The sequence below is a fragment of the Stegodyphus dumicola genome, chromosome 3 (genome assembly GCF_044657685.1).
Source record: "Stegodyphus dumicola isolate Sdum_Otavi_A_Nest chromosome 3, ASM4465768v1".
In the NCBI taxonomy this organism is placed as follows: domain Eukaryota; kingdom Metazoa; phylum Arthropoda; class Arachnida; order Araneae; family Eresidae; genus Stegodyphus; species Stegodyphus dumicola.
In genome coordinates, this window is record NC_140770.1 from 276,126,878 (window position 1) to 276,148,082 (window position 21,205).

At 35.0% G+C, this 21,205-nt stretch overlaps 1 protein-coding gene across 1 annotated transcript; it reads left to right on the forward strand.

The window, feature by feature from the left end:
* Positions 1–1,417: 1,417 nt before the first annotated feature.
* LOC118185575 (uncharacterized) lies at positions 1,418–15,744 on the forward strand. Its single transcript, XM_035355452.1, has 5 exons — positions 1,418–1,569; positions 2,431–2,536; positions 6,148–6,278; positions 10,609–10,756; positions 15,409–15,744. The coding sequence occupies exons 1-5, from the start codon at positions 1,521–1,523 to the stop codon at positions 15,629–15,631; spliced, it is 657 nt and encodes a 218-aa protein (XP_035211343.1). The 5' UTR covers positions 1,418–1,520; the 3' UTR covers positions 15,632–15,744.
* Positions 15,745–21,205: the final 5,461 nt, after the last annotated feature.

The following is a 21,205-nucleotide window of genomic DNA, read 5'->3' on the forward strand; positions in this document are numbered from 1 at the left end:
AAGGACTGAATTTTTTAATGGTTGACAACGCACGTCAACATCGCAGATAACAAAGAATTCAAATAAACTGACAAAAGAGACTCGAAATTTCAACAATATTATTAACGTGAATGTCACCCTCTTGGACGAAAATGTTATTTCCAAATACGGATTGAAGGAACTCTGAATTCCAATAAAGACCAGCTGCAAAACATAAATGCAGACCAACTTGTAAATAAAACCATAATCAGACTTGGAACTGACCATCACAGAAGATTGAACATTGATAGAAGGAATCTGTAGGAACTGTGATAACTGCCCGGACACAGAACGGACAAATGGACACATTTTTGACTGTCCGGTCATCCTTCCCGAATTGCTAAATTTGGGGGTCTTGTTTAAGAGACCTCTATGATGCAGATTGCCAGGGCTGTCATCTTCGCTCATGGTGGTACTTGAATAAGCTTTATCTCTAGACGACAACCACAACTTCAATCAGCCTGGTCAAATTAATGTTTCGGAAAAAAAGGATCCAGATAAAGAATGCAGAAGCAAATAAGCTTAGCAGGGCATTGAAGACCAACTAAAACAGCTTATCTCTAAAGAAAATGCGCAAAAAAAGTGCTGTTGCATCCACATGTGTAGTCGCAATAAATCCCGGCTGCTTGCTTTCCTCGTGTCAGGAGTTATATTAATTTTAGCGACCTATTAAATTGTAGATAGTTAACAAAACGGTTTAAGACTAAAAGTACTTAATGACTCGAAAATTAACAACGTGGCTAAACAAGGAAGTGGTTTTTGTTTTACCTATTTTCTTTCCTATCTATATATGAATTCTCAAATCCTCTCTATGTGTCGGTATGAAATGTTTCGTTTAAATATTAATATATCAGATTCTATATCACATAAAGTTAATAGCTGTTCAATAATTTGCATTTTTCCGTCGAATTAGCCGTTCTGGTGTACGATCGATGAATTTAGTTAGGCATTATGATTTTAGACCTCGCAATTGTAGTATTTTTTAAAGTTTATGCGCGTTCTCAAAATAATTGAAAGTTTGACTATAATGAAAGATTTATACTTAAAATAATAATTTTAAAACTAGCAATTATCAGTTTGAGATTGAGCGTGAAGATTCATTAAAAACTAAGCTGTCTTTAGATTCTTTTCTTTTAAATTTTAATAATCAAAAAATAGTAATTGTATTTCCAGTTTAGAAATGAAACAAGTACAGAATATTTGAAAAAGCGTTCATCTTTTGAAAATATCTTTCGTCTTGGATTCACGTCAACACAACGACAGATACATCTTCAAGTTTTTATAAAGAGAAAGAAAGCGGTTCTTTTGCCTTTTTTCAAATTGCTCAAACACTAACAAGTGGGCATCCGGCAGACACAGTAATCGCGAAGGAAGTAGATTATATATTTCCGCAACTTAATTAGATATGCATGAAAAAAAGCGATTTATTTGAATGCTATAAATATGTAAAGCTTCCAGGATCTGTTTAACTTTATTGCTCTTCATTCGACTCTCAAATAAACATGTGGGTTCTCATTATTGCCGTCGGTTTAGTCATCGCAGGTTCTACAGGTAAGGAAAAGGTTGTTTAATAAACTAATATTCGCAGTTACGAAGCAGGTTTGACATCTAAATTTTGTAAAACCGTTAATGGAAAAATATTTAAATGAAGATTTAAATTTTTATCTTCTTCACAAGTGTGATGAATTTGTAATTTTGAATCACTTTTAAAATTCAAATCGATTAAATATAACATGTGTTTAAACCATGTTTTTTTTTTTTCTTCTTCCCCAATAGTTATTGAATTATCTAATAAGGAAGCCTTAAATTTTGATGGAGAGCTCCTCGAAGGGACGGTTCCGTGGGTTTCCCACCTCTCTTTCCCTAACACTAACCTCTCGAAAGGACTTTCTGTTGGCCGCATATTTAGAATGCCCCCATGCCGCACTGACATTATACACTTGCAAACATACATGCTTTCTCCGGGATTCGTACCCGGACCCTTGAACGCAGTCTGCGATGCTAACCACTATACCGGCGGCACTCAAAAACTAGGTCTCTGAAACTAAATCTATAGATATATTTTTATCAAAATTAGTACAACATACGCATGTTAAATTGAACAATCTGTTGTATATCTTATGTCTTTGTCCTTGAATATATACCCCTGGCGTCCGTACTTATAAATAACCTAAATATGCTTTTATGCTTTGGAACATTTTTTAGGATACCTCCACATTAGTATTCTTTTGCAAATGTTGAACAATGTAAAATTCATAGTTCTTGTGTGGTAATTTACGTTTCATGAATGAGCTAAATTTTGTCACTGATTCACTGTCCAACGTTATACAGCCATTAGGTGCTTTAGCCAGTTTGCCATTGGTACTTTATAAAATACACTTCATTTATTATTTATTCTTTCTAATCTGTCAGCTCTAGAAAAGGACGACATTTGTGAGAAGGACAGTTGGGAAATATGTGATTCTGGTATACCTTTTGTGTTTCCAAACAACGAGAAAGAGTTCGACGAGACTTGTTCGTAAGTTATTTAAGTTATATATTTTTTGTTTCCCTTCATTTTTTTAAGTATATAAGATTGAAATTTATTCTGCAAGAAAAGTTTGATGTAAGTTTTCTTAATGCAAAGAAGGTGTGTTACAATGCAATGTTAATGAAAGATGAAATGTTCACAAATTTCTATAAACCTAAAACAAATCTAACAAGGATTAAAGAAAACACTGGCTTCAAATTGAGACATCATTTCAATTCTAAATTATCTGATGGTAATTATCGATTTCAGTATCTCAGCTATACGAATCCTTCTCCTGACCTAGCGAACCGAACGCTCCGGTTTGGAATTAAAGCCAAAGCCTGCTTTAGGCAATTTTACACGTTTTTATTATAATTACTGACTCTTTTTATTTTAAATCAAGTGTGAGTATAGAGTTCGAATTAAATTATAGAATGCTAAATAAAAACATAGTCATTTCAAAGTGATAAATATAATTCGAACATTTTAGCAATTATCGCATCCAAAAGAGAATATTCGTAACTTCTTTTTAACATGATGATCGCCAAGAGAAATTTTGGATATCGCAATTGCAGATTGCAGCGAGCTTGTATGGTAATAACCCATAATTTTGTGATTGTAAAATGTTCTGCTGGGGAAGGGGAGTTGAGGAATGTGAAAAAAAAATAAAAATCTGAAAGCTTTTTCAATTTTTACATTACTCCCAAAGGTGTATTTTTAATTTTTTCTGTGTTACCTTTATTTATTAAATATGATGATGTCCTTCGCACTTAAAACAGAAAATTAAATTCAACAGCAATATCGCAAAATAATTCTAAAATGAGCATATCTCTAGATTTTCCGATATACAATCTCCAGCGCTGGAGATAAACATTTTTTTTTCTCGTACAGTGTTAGCGCGGCTCGCTTTGAAATCGTTGAGTTTGTTAAGCAAAAATTTGTTAAACTGTTACAAAATATGAAATCGATAATAAAACAAAATCCAAGTTCGGGCTTTCAGATGCCCATATACGGGGGAGGATTACGTTATTCAAAATTGGATGGTTCTAGGTACCGTTGTTTTGTCACAATGTGAGAAACATACATACATACATTCATGCAGATTCTTCATTATTTAATTTATTTAAATATAACACAGGGCGATAATATTTGGTAGCAACAGTTTGAAAAATGATACGGACATTTACAGTGAATCGATGTAAAGTGCCAAAACGAAATTAATAGCCCCTCTGCGCTAACGCTTCTTTGGTTTAAAGACTTAAAGGGATTCAGAATTTTAATGGATTACCTGAGGGTGTTTTTTTAAAGATTTTTTATACTCTCTCTGTTCTCATATCTGTTAAGACTCAATTTCTATTGGCAGAACGCCTTTTATTTCGTTAACTTTCTTATTAAACATCACTTACTTCGTAGTTACATAAAATTAAAGGCAAAATCATAAATTTTTAAAACCCGCATATTTTTAGAATTTTCTATACAATCGTTTTATTATGCATCATGCATTTTTAGCATGCTGATAAGAAAAAAGGGAGCAACCTAAAATAAGTACTATAAAAAAGAAAAATCATTTTTCATAAATTCATAAAAATATTCATAAATTCAGCTAGTATTATTTCACGAGTCCAGCTGGTAATAAATAAGAGTGATAAGGAACAGTGTTTATTACTTTAAAATCGCTTAGAGCGTTAATCAATAATAGACGGATTAAAATTTTCAAAAAGTTGAATATTTATGTTTTTCCAAACAGTAACAAACTGGAGCATCGAAGTTAAAAGTATTTTATATTGGATATCTGTAAAATTCCGTATAAAATGTTAAATTTTGCCATACATTCTTTATAGTCACTTTATTAATTCTTTAAAAATAATACATGGCGATAAAATTTGACAAGCTGATGTGTTAAGAAAAGTTAATTTTGAGTCAGAAAGAAAATTGCGCAAAACTAGTCAGCGAATTTTTCAGGCTGCTTTAATGAAGCCGAATTTTTTACGGAGAATTTTAAAAACGTTCAGCTTAATGTCTGTAATTTACTTAAAATATTATCTATGTCAATTTGTCTAATTGGTGAAGATAGGGAAGGTAAATATTAATGTTAAAACTCAGTTGATTGATAATTGATTTTAAATTAAAACAAAGCACGCCAGATCCACTTTCCATGGAAGGGATGATTTCGTAGAAAACTTTCTAAAGAAACTGTCTCATATTTACGTTATATTTCAAGAAAACCTTGAAAACGTTTATTGTAGGCAATCTATTTATTGGAACAGCGGTCTGGTATGAGATGTTCAGTTTACATTCCAATCAGCAGCAGTTATGCATAATGAATAATTTTATTATTTTAACTGATCCAAAACATTAAATAATTGTCATTAGTGTTATTTATTTACAAAGCAAAATTAATTGTATAATTAACTCCATTATTAATCATTACCCCATTAATTAACGAACTCAATATTCACAGCATTAGCGTCGGTCTTTGCCATAGAAAGAACCAAAGATAATTATTAATTTTTGAATAGATTTCCAGTTTATTTTTTACTGCTCCTTGTTACCGTTTTGTTGCTCCTTGTTGCTAACTGCTTACGTTGCTCATTTTTATGACACTGCATACATTGCAGGCATTTTCTAAAACGTTATTCAATAGATTGTTGGCAATTATATTGGAAACCTACATGCTAGTAGTGAGTGCTATGGCAGCAACATTACAACTTTGCAACAACATTACAACTTTGCAACACCATTACAACTTTGCAACACTTTGAACCATCCCTAAACACTGTTAGTTCGACCCGAGTAAATTTCATCTGAGCTCACCAGCGGTGGAATGATTATATCGCTGAACACTGCTAATTGGTTTTGGGGTTCGATTCACTGTGGACGGGTTTTCTGAACAGGCATTTGCGAGGTTTTCCCCATGTATAATGTGCAGACTAGCCAGTTTGCCTTCGAAATTTCTCCACAAAGGTACCCTTAGGCAAATAGCCATCGAGTGCCTTGATCCTGTATCAACCTTGATCTTGTACCAAACCGACCCGAGTAAGATCCCTTTGAAAGAGTTGGCTGCACGGGAGACCTTGGTGATTTTCTCCCTGTGTGACAAACCTGACCGGCCAGTTTTTCTTAAAATCTTCTCCATTAAGGAACCTGTTTCCCTACGCTGGTAGTCCTTTTATCATAATTGAAATAATAATAATCTTAACCTCAGTCATCACTGAAAAATGTTACTATTCTATATCGAGTACAAGTGAAAACTAGGCCAGCACCTCTGTACTACCCCAGGTGACTAAGGGATTGCAGAACTTAGTTAACTATTATGCTTCCGCTCAAATTTCCGGTCCGAGAGGTGTGCCATGACTCTTTCCTTACCGCTAACCTCTCCATAGGACTTTCGGCTTGGCATGTATTTTGAGTGCCTTCCTGCGCGCATATGCTGTACACTTTCAAATATGCATTCTTTTTCCGGGATTGAACCCGAGCCCATCGGTACGGCAATCAGCGACATTAGTCTTTATGCCGGGAACGCGGCAATATTTTACATAATAAATTTTCATGCATGGAATTAGGTTTGATTCAGTTTATAAACATGTCTCAAAATTTTAAATCATTCTCACTGTTTTCAGTATTATATTGGACGAATCTAAATGCAGACAGGAACATGCAATCAAATGCGAATCGGACAAGCTTGAAAAAATTACTGGAATTGTTGAATTTCTGCAAGAAGTCTGCCGCAAAGGTTCCAGCCTTAATGAAGGTAAAATGTTTATTTATCAGTTATTCTTTTTCCAACATTGTAATGCCTATAGTTCTTGTTTTCCACCAATAATTTACAACAATATTATACATTATCAATCCATTTAAAAGACACACGGTTAGCCAAAGTTGTCATTCTGACAGACGTAACATCTTTAATTTAACTTCCATGTGATAATTGGTTTCTTACGTGTTGTTCTATCGACAATTAGAGTTGCCTTTCAACAAACCATGCCATCTGAACCATTGGGGATAAATCCCGCCAAATGTGCGCCAAACGTATACATGTGGAATTTTGAAGTAACTGACAACTCCTTATTTAATATACGACCAAGAGTCCAATGGTTCGCTTTTGTACGCTCCATTTACATTGCTCTGTGATAGACTGCGTCCGCCGAAAACATCGTTGACAAAAACGTCGCGGAAAAAACAACACAAGGCGAAAACGTCGTGGTAAAACACATCGTAGGAGAAAACAAGGTGGTTCAAAAATTTCGCAGTTTAAAAATATCTTGGGTAATTCTGGGTAATGATAAAGTAATTATCATTAGTTTTAATTCTTAAACTAGCATAGAAATCTTCACAAACTTCTATACTAAGTAATAGTCCATTGACTTACCAAAACAATATTTATTATCCATTAGTTTTTAATGGAATAATGAAATACAAAACTTTTGTTCTCTCGTTTAGTTTGCTTATTTTGGAAAAGATTTTTAAAAATATGGTTTTATCTAATTGCGCGCACTTGTGTTTTCGACAATGGGCATTTAAGACTAGAAGTAATAGCCATTTTATTGTGTAGGCACCTAAATAGGCGACTGGCGTCGCTCCCTATGAAGGCATGGACGATTACAAGTATGTCTTCTCCGGGATTCAAACCCGGCCACTTTGCTATCGCAGTCATTTTCCCTACCCGCTATACCGTCTGAGCCAAGAAAGGACGGGAAAAAGGGAGGTCTATATTTCTCCTGTTCAACTAGGCAAATTCACGAATCTTGCGTTTTCCATGTCTTGCAAGCTTGACTTACTATACGTATTAAATTTATATATAGTATTCTTCTACCATATATATTTTGACACAAAATCAGACTTTTTTAAAAATGGATTACCAGATTATATGTATATATATATATTAGCCTTCTACGCCTCAAATTATAGCTAAATTAAGTTTTGTAAAATTTGGTAAGTCTCGTGAAAATTTTAAAGTTTACCTTGGAGTACGTCTTTCCCCCTCCCCAGTTTTCGCGAAGAATTCACTTGGTAACACTCTTAATTTATGATAACCAATTATCGTTTCCCTTTCCTTGCGAACGAGTGAAATAAAATGTTCAACATTCATTCTTTCAAATAATTTTAACAACATCTGTAAACCATACTTGGCGATATTATCACCTATAAGAAATGTGCTAAATTTTAATAACCGCTAATTCAAGTATATCTTCGGAAATTATAAGTCTTTTTTTATTGGGAACGCTTAAACATAGGTCTGTTTTAAAATGATGTTAAAACTTTATAGTATATAATACAAAAATATTTTTCAAATAATGTATAAATGATACTAAAAATCTAATTTTAAAAACAAATTAGAAAATAGTTGCGACTTTTATTTGGATTGAACCTAAATTTCAAATTGTGATGAAGGAATTAAGTTAGTTTAAAATTAAAAAAAAAAACTTATCAAATATATACCAGTTTCAATAACATTGAGGAGCTAAAATTTGGAAGCTAATGTTTTGAAAACAACTCGTGCGATATTTGGGAAACTTCACTCTTTGGCGCAATTTGAGGCGAAGAATCGAAGTATGGAAAAAATAGATATGTCATTTCCGAAAAAGTCCGATTTTGTGTTAAAATTCCAATGGCAGAACAATGATACATTAAATAAATATGGTTAATCTTTGGATTATGGTAATTGGGCGATGTTTTTGGCGACCAGCCCTGCTCGTTTTTGTTTGGACGCCATTTTGTTTTCACGAAGTAAAGGCATTTTTTTTTTTTTTTTTAGTTCAACATTTCCAACATTTCTTTCCAACAACCTGCTAGCCGAATAACGCTTGTGCTAGAACTTTTCTGGAACAAAAGTGCTTAATTATGACGAAGATTAGGTGCGAAATTGGGACAAAGTGCAGAATCGCCCACTGCTTGCCGTGTTTTTACGAATTGTACATACACGGTATCATCCATGTACACGTCGACCTATTTTCACTCACAAAAAAAATTCCAGAATTGCACAAAAATGGCATTGCGCACACTATTGACTATATCCATGTACTACACTGCTAAAGTCCTAGCTAGTAACCTTTATCGCCTTACCAAAATGTCGCCAAACTACCTTACCATATTCCAAAGATTAGCCATAAATCTAAATATATTCTAAGTCGGACTTTACAGACATGGAAAACGCCTTCTGAACAGGAGACATACAATTGTTCCCCTCTTTCATTTTTGGTGTGTGTATACAAGATATACAAACTGACATAATATCCGTGACAATGCCCAGACTGATTCTTAATAAGCAGCGTTATGATTTTATAAGTAAGCAACACGAAGTTGTAGATTCTTTTCAAAATTATAGGATCTTACCTTCAAAAGTGTGTACTAGCGAATCGATATGGTCAGCTGAATATGAGCGGCACAAACAATGATAGATTGGAACATTTACCTGCACAACGTTTGTGTTAATAGACTTCAAAACAGAGTTTTCGGTAAAATCGGGAAGCATAATTTACAAGTGCACATCAGCGTAGCCACAGAGGGAGGAGTTTCGAAAGTGGACCAATGAGCTACTATTGCTCTTGTGACGCTAAGCGTATGTTGTTTACATTTTAATTTGCATTTGTTTCGCAGTTATAAATGTATGGCGTAATAGTAGAAAATCTCGTAGTGCTTTCGTTTTATGAGTTTAGCTTTAATCGCTGACATTTCACTTACGCTATTTTTATCACGCATTAATATTTGGATTCATTTTCACGGCATATTATCGCTTTTTACATCAATAAAAGGACTCAAGCAACAATTAGCCTCAAATATTATGCATTTACTAACACCTGTGGATTAAGAGAATTCAAGTGTATAGTTGTGTTTTTTTTATTGAGTTGAGAAGGACTGAAAGTGTTACAATGATTCTAGTGTTTTTTCATTTCAAAGCTCACATTCTTTTGATTTTTAAAGTGTAAGATTCAGAATACATATTCTGTATGATCTGATTACATCCACTCTTAAACGTTATATGTGAATAAATTGAATATATTCGTTGCGAATAAGGTAAATTCATTCTGTTTGATGAATATTTCTGTGTAGACAGTACATTTCAGAGTGAGCAGTACATTTGAGAGTGAGTGAAGTTTAAAACACTAAATTTATACGAATGCAAATTAGTAAAATTCACTTTAAATAAAATTCTGCATTGGTTATTGTTATAGAACATCTTTTTCGTGTAGACTACAATAAAAAGTTCTGACCTTCTATAAACATATATAATTGGCGTAAATATTTTTCTCATATGCATAGTTTTATGTAGAGATAGCGTTTGGGCTCAGATGTTTATCACATATTTATTTCTTCATCTTATTTACCACTTATTAAGTACTATTTCACATGGATGTTTTTGCGGAGTATCCAACATGTGTTTGTATTTATTTCAAATTCTTTTAACTAGGTAGCGAAATCTACAAATTTGCCCATATTTTATTTATCTTTGCAATGAAAATTTTCAGAAGAAATGGATAATGCTTTAATTATTTTTTGCAGAAACTTTCGTGGCACTATATTTTAAACCATCTTGCTTAAATCTTAAGGCACGCGAAAGGTCATGTGACATGACGGAGATATTGGATGCCCATTGGTTCATCCTAGAAGCCACTCCTTCGGTGGCTACGCAGATGTGCACTTGTGAAATATGCAATCGGGAACCCTAACAAATCATTAGAAAGCGATGAAAGCTTTTTTAGAAGCACAAAACGAAGCGGGTCGAAAACTAACTGTTTAATAAATAAAGAGGCGCCAGTTCCCTTATAATGCTATAAAGGACTCGTGCAATTTTGGTGAGATCACCGCCAAATTGTATAGTTCAGTTGTGGCCAAATTTCACTTTCGACGGCATAGTACGTAAGTACGAAAATATTAAATGTGTTTCAATTTGTGAGTTTTTAAACTTTGTATGCTTTTAAAAATATTTTTTAAAGTTGTTGAAATTTTATTGATGAATTCTTCTGCATGATATTGAACTATGTTTTGAGGTCTATAAACTGCAAATTTAACCCATTCAAATATTTAAAATTATGAACTGAATTAAAATTTATTTAGATTTAATACCTTTTTCTATTAAACAGCTATCGGGCCGAATATAGGATGCATCAAAGAAAACGTAATCAAGGAATGTTACGAAAAGACCGGAACGGTATTTAGAACTTACAAAGATTACCTGAACACTACAGGTGAAGAATTTTCAGATGACAACTGGAAGAAGCTCATGTGCATGTAAATATACTTCATAGTCTCCATTCATGTCTTTTTATTTTTATAATTTTAAAGGAACTAAAAATTGGATATTCATTATAAAAAACCCGTTCAGTTGCATCTTCATTCTGAAGATGACTTTATTTTTAAAGTTCTCCAATTTTATGCATGTCATCTAAACCATTAGTGCATAATATGTCTTAGTGAAACATTTTAATGTGCTAGAAGTATCTTTTGACTTAAAGATACATTATTTTAGTAGAAATACAACCACTTCGTCCTTTGATTTCCCTCATATGATTTCCGATTTTAAAACTAAAACTACTTCGGAAAATGTTTGTCGTATTATAGTTACACTTTTTATACTATGAATTTTAGAAGTATAATATATTCCCGAATATGAGTAGATAAACCGATAAATGAGCGAAATATACTGCTGGCCACCGTAAATGCTACACCCTGAAGGAAGCATGCAAATAACATGAAATTTACAACATGCATTAGAGGAGGTGAGATATGCCAATGATTAGAATTTCAGCACAGACGTACATCACGCGCGCCAGTGGCGCCACTTCAAAGCGCTATTTAAGGCTTGGAGTTTTCGACGATTACAAGTTCGGCAATTGTATTTTTCTTGTTTAAAAAAAAAAAAAAAAAAAAAAAAAAAAAAAAAAGATCAATTATACTTCGTAGTAAACAGCAATCATCGTGTGATCAAGTATCCGAGTACGACAGAGGAAGCATAGTGGCGTACCGAGAGTGTGGATTATCTTTCAGGGAAATCGGTATTCGCGTTGGACGAAACCAAACAACTGTAATGCGGATATGTGACCGTTGGATGCAGGAGGGTACGACGGACCGACGTGTTCGATCGCATCCACGTCAGTCGCATCCTTCACGTGATGACAGGAACACTTCACGTGATGACAGGAACACTTCACGTGATGACAGGAACACTTCACGTGATGACAGGAACATTGTGCGCATGGCAGTGACGGATCGCTTAGTCACATCACGAACCATAGAATAGCACATTCAGTCTGTAACGCATCATCCAGTATCTGCTCGTACCATTCGACGCTGTTTACAGCAGAGCAGTCTGTCCGCAAGGCGTCCATTGCTTCGTCTACACTTGACGCAGAACGACAGATGTCTCCGCCGCCAATGTTGCGATGAAAGAAGGATGTGGAAGGCAGAATGGAATGAATTTGTCTTTACTTACGAGTCACGCTTCTGTCTGCAACACCACGATGGTGGGATTCAAGTCTGGAGACACCGTGGAGAGAGGATGCTGAACAGCTGCGTTATGCACCGCCACGCTGGTCCTGCACCGGGTATTTTGGTATGGAGCGGTATTGGATATCACTCTCGCACTCCTCTAATACGCATTGTCGGTACTTTAAACAGCCAGCGCTACATCTCCGAGGTGTTGGAGCCAGTTGTCCTTCCTTACCTTCAGGGCTGGCCCACAGCTATATTTCAACAGGATAATGCGCCACCACATGTGGCACGCATTGTCCAAGGGTTCTTCGTCAATCACCAGATTGAATTGCTTCCCTGGCTGGTTCGCTCTCCGGATCTTTCGCCGATAGAAAACATGTGGTATATGGTTGCTGAACGATTTACCCAGATTACATCCCAATCTGCCACACCAGATCAACTTTGGCAACGTGTGGAATACTTGGTGTGCTATACACCAAGAACACATCCAAAGTCTCTTTGAATCAATGCCGATGCGTGTGGCAGCGGTAATCTGCAACAATGGCGGCTACTCTGGCTTCTGACTCTGGAAGGAAGCACACTTCACGGAAGTCTATAAATTTAATTATTTGATACTTGGTCAACATGTTATCTACTAAATAAATTTTGTTGTGATATCTCTTGTTTTTCTTCGTGTTGCAATTTGGGTGGCCAGCAGTGTATAAAACGTTAGATGTCGTTAATTTTAAAGGATTTTCGTAACTGAAAGTATATCTTTACTGTTAACCATTTTGGAAATAAAGGCTGGACCTTGTGACACAGCTTATAAGTCAAGACCACCCGTAGACGGTAAGCTACACGTGTTTCTCGCGACCCTACGATGTGGATCCCGTTGCACGTCTGGTACCTTTTGAGTCTTACGAAGTGAAGTACCAATAATGAAAGGAAAAGTTAAATTCTACTTACACTCACAAACACTGCATTTTGCACTAGCGTATACGATATTTTACACTAGATGTAGCGCGGTAATCTTGCTAGGCATCTTTGTTAAGTATAATCTTTAAAAGTTTCATGAATCAACAGATATCTGCGAATGTAGCTCAAGTAACTATTTTTAAGAGTATCGTCTTTAACGATTTCTTAGTGACAGCAGATATACTGTCGGTTTTGCCTTCATGAAAAAATACTCATGAGACAATACTTCACGAGATAATACTTCATGAGTGGATACTAAGCTATTAAAAACCAAACAACCAGAATAACACAAGAGTAATTAAACTTCCTCTTCCAAACCTTCTCTGTAAACAAAGCACTTCGCAGTTGCCATGATTGGTTCTGCTGTTGGTCAAAGTGTGTGTGTCATTATGACAAAGCGGGCCCACCAGCGGCCGAGCGGTAAAGTCGCTGAACACTGGTAGTTCGGTCCGAGGTTCGAATTCCGCGAACTGGCTGGCTGCATGGGTGTTTTCGTGGTTTTCCCCATGTGTAACGTGTATACGAGCCAGTTTCCCTTAGAAAGTCCTCACGAAAGGCATCCCTCCTCTTGGGCAGATAGCCCTAGTGTGCTTTGCCATAATTAAATACACACACATACACACACACATTATGGCAAAGCCTCGAGGGCTATCGGCCGAAGGGGAGGGGTCCCTTCGTGGAGGACTTTCTAAGGGGAACTGACTCGTATACACGTTACACATCGGGAAAACCACAAAAACTCCCCTGCAGCCAGCCCGTTCGCGGGATTTGAACTTTTTGAACGCGGGATTGGATTTGAACTGCCGCGTTTTCCGCAGTTGTCTTCATAACATTGTGTAGGAATGATAGATTTTCCAAACTTTTTTGTCAATTTTTTTCTAAACTATGTATAAAAGACTTCGTTTTGTACGCGTAATGAAAGTTGTTATAAAGGAATTTATTATTTTTTTATTTTATATTATATTTTTATTAATAATTTTTTTATTATATATATTTTTAGATTATTATTTATATATTATATTATATTTTATAACAAAATTTTATTAAAGAAAGTATGAACACCTTTAGGTACAAGTTGAATTTGTGAATATCCCAGAAAAAGGAATGTAACTTTTGACACTTTACAAATATGGAGAGATACGTAATCAAATAAAAGAAAACTGAAATAATTAAGTGTTCCGAAATATTCATTTAAAAAATAATTTTCAAATTAACGTTTCTAATTTTCGTAAAATTCAGCCTATTGCTTCTCTCATGTCGAATCCATTTATTGATGCTAATATTTCCGATGTATCGCAACAGCCTGCAAATACATTAAATAAAAATTCTACTGATCTAGAGTTATAGAAAACTTACGATTTAGGCTTCAAAATTTATTTTTGTTTTACCTTAAGCCGTTTAAAGCTCATCCTTGCTTAAAAAAAATTACACTATATAATATATATATATATGGGACAGTTCTTTATCTGCTGTTCTACTGCGCCAATTGACGGAATTCAAATTGCGTTTTTCATAACTTGAAAACGCGAACTATGATATAATTACATTTATATATATAGCATTCTTATAATATAGGTATTTTGACATAAAATCAAACTTTTCTGAAATAACATACCAATTTTTTCCCATATTTCGATTCTACGACTCAAATGATGCGAAAAAATTACTGCGAAAATTTGCTGCGAAATTTACGGAGAAATTCAAAAATTTATTTTTCTGTACTTTTCCCCTTTTTACAATGTGCACGAGGGTAAAATAGCCACACCGTTCCTACTTTCAAATAATTTAAATAAAGTATCTAAACCAAATTTGATGTTTTATCGCTTTCAACAAAAATACCAAATTTCAGAGCGTGCCAATATATAAATTCATGTATATCTTCGGAAATTTTGAATAAAAAACTCTCATTCTTTGCAGGTGTGCTTAGAAGGTAAATATTTTACAGATTATAACTCAAACTGATTTTGGAAAAATGTTTTAAAATTATTCAAAAATATAAATTTTAAAAACGAATCATAAAAAATGAGGGAATTTTATTTGGAGTGAACCTAAATTTTGAAATGTGAAAGAAAGAATCAAATAAGCTTAATAAAAAAAGAGAGTTTAACAAATATTTATCAAATTCACTTAACATAGAATAACATTTACTTCGCACTTTGGCATAATTTGAGCCGTAGATTTGAAATATGAGAAAAAATTGCCATGTCATTTCAGAAAAGTTCGATTTTGTGTCAAAATACCTATATTAGAACAATGCTATATATAAATCTAATACATATCCTAAGTTGTGCTTTCGAGATTTGTAAAACGCAAGTTGAATTTTGTCAATCGGCCCAGTAGACCGAAAGATATAAAACTGTAACATTTTTTTTTTTTTCGCAGTATACTTAAAGACAAAGATACAAAAGACAGCAAATTTATTTACACTATTATGTATCTGTGCTATTTACAGACAGAAGCATAATTTAAGCATAAGCACAATTTTTTTTAACCTACAGGAGTTTGGCTTATGATCTTGCTTGCGCCGTCAATGCCGTTTCAGTGCCCTGTGGCAGTACGGTGAGGGATGCCATTCTAGAAGTTAACCGTCGTATTGACTGGATGGAAAAGAAGGATATGTGTCCAAGAAGCTTGAGAGAAGAAATTGTTGAAGACATTCCAATCATACAAATCAGCCTTGTGGAAAAGGTGATACTCGAAGAATTACTCTTGGACATCTGAACAAGCAAACTGATGAAAGCCCTGAAAGAAGAAAAACTCATTTTGAGTACATCGATTAATGTTTGATTACTTATGAGTATAGAATTAAATGTAAAAAGTATCTTTTGCAAGCATATTTGATTATTTTTAAATATTTCTTCCTGTTTCAGTAAAGCATGCATTCCTTCAAAATTAAATCCTCGATCAAAAGCGAAATTTAAAAAAAAAAAAAAAAAAAAAAAAAAAAAAAAAAAATGGCCGTTCTCCCTGCATGGGTAGTTAACATCTAGTCCATGATAAAAAAATCCGTTTTCCTGAAACATTTCTTTCTCGGTCTAAGGAAAATGGTGGCTATTCTTTGGAATATGGTAACAGGTAGTTTGGCGACATTTTGGCAAGGCGATAAAGGTTACTAGCTAGGACTTTAGCAATGTACATGGATAAAGTCAAGAGTATGCGCAATGCCATTTTTGTACAATTATGGGATTTTTTTTTAAGTAAAAATAGGTCGACGTGTACATGGATACCGTGTATGTGGAATTCTTAAAAACGCGGCAAGCAGTTTGCGATTCTGCACTTTCTCCCAATTTCACACCTAATCTTCGTCATGATTAAGCACTTTTGTTCAATAAAAGTTCTAGCATAAGCGTAATTCGGCTAGCAGGTTGTTGGAAAAAAATGTTGAGTAAAAAAAAAAAAAAAAAAAGCCTTTACTTCGTGAAAACAAAATGGCGTCCAAACAAAAAACTAGCAGGTTGCTGTAGCAGGGTTGGTCGCAAATTTTCGCCAAAAAATTGCCAAGTTACCATAATCCAAAGATTAACCAAAATGGTAAAGCTACTGAGCTTCGGAACACATTCGAAGCAAATCAAGCTTCACATTGCATTGCTACATAATACACTGAGGGGGGGCGCGCTGCTGCTACAACATGTGGTGTTACATTGTCTTGTCCCTAGTACCTGAAACGCTAGTAGGTCTCCGATTCTCCAGTAAATCGAAGAGGCAAACGCGTGAAATGCACGGGAATGTGAATGGTAGAACAAACTCAATGAAAATTTTGTTGCATTAAGATTTTAAGAATTGGCGATAAGGTTAAACATTTGGTAAATTAAATGATCAATAAATAATCTGTATACATAAAGAAGAATGTGTATTTTTTCGCGATTAACTCAGTCACTACTGTAGCTATCATCAGCAAACTTTCTACAATTCTTTTCTGGGTGCTGGGAAAGTTCGACGTCCGCTTCGCCCCCCCCCAAATTGCTGAAATCGGAAATATTAATTAAAAAACCTGAAAACGCTCATTTTTCCGAGTAACATCACCCTCGCACGCTAGAGATAATAGTCCGCTTTATTTTGAGAAGCGTTTTTAGCTGCTCGCTTTCAAATCGTAGAGTTTGTTAATGAAAAATTTGGAAGTTTTATAATGAAATAAAAATAGCATCGCCGAACACTAAATAGATTATTCTCGATTGCAAAAACTCACGGGAAGCCATTTCGGCTGTTCGCATATTCGTAACACTTTACTGAGCCGAGATTTTAATTAAGAATCCTGAGAACACTAATTTGTGCGTTCATTTTTTTTCAAGTGGCAAAAGTCTCGCGCGTTGGCGATAAAAATTGTTTATTCCGAAAAGTGTTACAAGCTCGCTTTCAAGCCGTAGAGTTTGTTAATCGCATATTTGTAAGTTTTACAAAATCTCTCTCTCTATATATATATATAGTATATATATAAGGAAGAATGTGTGTTTGTGTGTTTGTTCGCGTTATTGATTTCTGATCAATTATGATCCATTTTTTGCTACATTTAATCGACTAAAATGGAAAATACATCAAATTTTAGATGGAACTCCAGCTTTTACGACCGTTGAATTAGGAAGAAGAAAATCATTAAAACTGATTGGCATTGCTCTTAATATAATGAGAGAGAGTTAGCTGATTTTTCTGTGGAAATTTTTTATGTTGATTCCATTTTGCTGCCGACTGAGAGATGTATGACTATGAATCGTATGTTTTGAATCGTCATTGGAGAAGGATTGAAGCGGTATCGTTCTCTTTCGTATCGTTTTCTCAATCTAACTTAAATGGCATCGGGTACCTCCACTATTGTTAAATAAAGATTGAATGAAGCTGGATCAGTTCTCAGTGGAGGAATCTAACTCAAACTTTTCACAGCAATGAGCAGTCAAGTTAAAGGAATTCAACTCCTGAAATTAATCCGAAATTTCACTATATTTTGCTCAAAAACATTGTTAAACATTAATGTTGCACATGTAATGCATGTATATAACATCAGCAAACAAAACTTTACGGACGCCTGTTATATCACGCAAATGAACTACAAGTTCTCCGGATGAATGAATACGATAATTTTGAAAATGAACAACCTTTTAATGTTAAATGCAGCCTTAAATTTGAATTGCAGACATAAAAAACACACTGCTGAAAAGCCTGCGTTCTAAAAATTACATAAAAAGAAATGACTATTTTCCTTAGCAACAATAATAATCTTTGCCATTCAACAAAAGAAAATAATAGCAACACAAGTTGAAAATCGTAGGTGAAGTAGTAGGCAAGCTTAAATACTGATATAATACAATTTATTATTCTGCTTTAATTAAAGCAGAATAATAAATTGCAACACAATCGGCACTAAACAACAAACATTCACTTTCCCTGGCAGGTAGAGGAAAATTCATCGGCTCAGCAAACGGTGTTTACAATTCAGGTTTCCGTGCCGACAGCGCTACCCTAGTGGAACATGTCGTCAATTTTCTAATGCATATAGTTCATAAAGTAAGACAGATGTCAATATGGCAGATGAGTAAGTATGGCAATTATTGTCACAAGTTCACAACGGGCACTAGAAACTTATAAAGATGTTAATCCGAGACTGAAGCTAGGCCAAACTACCAGTAGCCTAGAAGGTCGAGTTGAGCTACGAACAGGGATAAGTGCAGTGCGGTGAAAAGAAATGCGAATATTGCACAAACGCTTCTTTCAATAAAGTGTAAACAAATAGTACATTCGCAGCAGAAATCTATAAGCACAAATATTTGTATATAGCCAAAAGTAATATACGCAGTACATACAGGAGAGAATTGTAGTTTTTGCTATTTTAATTTATATACTATTTTTGGTATGATTTTTAGGTTTTATGAAGTTTTTGGTACATTTTGTTTTCATATTTTTTTGACGCAGACATATAAAACACATCAAAAACACACATGAAAATACAAGTACATAATAAATACAAATATATACAATGTAGGAGTCAGGAATCTAGGAAAGGTGCGTAAGGACCGCTAACGGTGTTTTTCGGTTTGCATGGCTGTTGTAGTCAGAATTGAGAATTTGAAACCTGTTTATGCGAAAATATTAATATTTTTTTGGGGGGAGCAAGCAAGATGAAAAATATGCAACGCCTTCGCCCGGAATCGAACCACGCATCTCTCAATTACGCGCTGAGCATGCAGACCACCACACCACGAAGGTGGGAAAAATACCTTGTATACTCCCCCCTTTAAAGGACGACTGGGGTTTTTAGGGGCTCCGCTTGCCAAATCCTGGGTGTGGAGAATCATCATCCACCCTTTTAGATCGGGCGCCACTGTAGAGACATTAGGTATTTTTTGGGGGGAGCAAGCAAGATGAAAAATATGCAACGCCTTCGCCCGGAATCGACCCACGCATCTCTCAATTACGCGCTGAGCATGCAGACCACCACACCACGAAGGTGGGAGAAATACCTTATGAGGAATATTATTAAAAAAAGGTTTCTGCTAGTTTTGCTGTGTAAGCATGAAGTTCAGGTATTTTGTATTCGCGGTGAATTGCCGAGTTCCTAAAAACTAGTGACAATTCACCGCTTGACGAAGTACAACATTTTGTGCAGGTTGCATTTTCCTTACTCACGTAACGGAGCCATAGCCTCAGACAGAACAGGTGTAAGTGAGCATGGGACGCAACATGGTCTTGTAAAGTAGTAATTTATTGTCTACAGATAAAATGCTTTTCCGAGCAATTAAAGGGGCGAATGCATGTTTATGTACTCCATGTTAAACACCAGGCGTCCCCGTCCTCCGTAACCTGTAACCTGTTTATGTACTCCGAACTTGGAGTCCAGGGGATAAATGTATCAAACATGCGAAGCCGCAGATTTCTGTCGATTTTTTTGGGGGGGTGAAAAGAATGGCATCAGACTTTTCAACGTTTATTTTAATTTTCCAGGCGGTAATCCAGGACTCCACTGAGTGTATGTGGCTTTGTAATGTTTGTACGACTGAGTTGAGACATGCGTTTTGTGAGAGAATTGTAGTGTCGTCTGCATAGAAAGCAGGTGTAGTGGGTGGTGTTTGGGAGATGTCGTGGTGTAAAGGTTGAAAAGTAATTTGGTTCGTGCTTTCCCGTCAGCGGAGGAATGGAGGGAAGAGGAAAATCTCTTTGATTAGGTCAAGTGAGTTGGCGAAAAATGCCATATTGCCTTTTCTAATATATTATTTTCTACTACTTCTCCGAGCTACTTCTGAAGAAGGAAAAGACTATGTTAAGAATCTTTTTCTTTTAGGAAATGTAAGTATCTCTTTCTTATTTTTTTCTTCCTTACTCCACATTTGTGTTTGGAGAAATTTCACACTGAACTTTATCTAAAATAATAATCATTTAGCAAAGAGGAAGGCCCCTATTTTGCTCAGTTGATGTCTTAGACATAACGTGTAGCTTCTGTAGATAAGATACTAGAATTATTTTAAGATTCAGACATCTGCTTGGGCTTGCAAGGACGTTATGTTAATTAACCAAGTATTACGATTTTGATCTTTACTGTAACTTCTTCAGTATCCCCTACCAGAATGCCAATTAGACAAGCTGAGAGTTTGGAATTTTAAAAAGAGAAAGTTTCTAGCACTCACACCGCACTGTTAGAATTCACCCTCTCTATCTATAATTAATTATTCCATTGACCAATAACACTAATTCTGCCAGATTCTGGCTTATTTATTTGTCCCTGTAATTTTAGATCACTTTATCAACGTTTATATTTATTTCACGTTTATTGCTTAATTTATGTTGTCAAATAAATAACTTCACTGAATATAAAGGTTTATTTAGAAATTTTAAGAAAATATTCTGTTCAACGTAAAAGGTTTGGTGCAATAAAACATCTGATAGAATTTATAGTAGATACTAAATAAGATAATTTGCAGCATATTTTGCAGTGCACTTAACTCGCGAGCGCGCACATACGCGCGATTAAACAAAGCTTTCTCCAAGCACGCCTTTTTCACTTAAAGTTGCTGGAAGTCCAGTGTAGTCATGTCTATACGTTTCCGAAGTTTTTTCGTTGAGGCTTTGATTAGGAGTCTTGATTTTAATTAGGTCTTTTTGACCAAACGTGCTCATTCGTAATGCTATTATATAGATGATTTGTGATAGTATAGAAAGCGGAAAACATGTCGCGTAATTTAACTTATATTTTTTATAAACTTTCAAAAAATACAAATCGGGTCTTTTGGACCCAGTGCACATGTTCCTGTGTTAAATGCTTGATAATTAGTCACTCGACTAGACACTCAAACCTCTAAGACTTAACTGCAT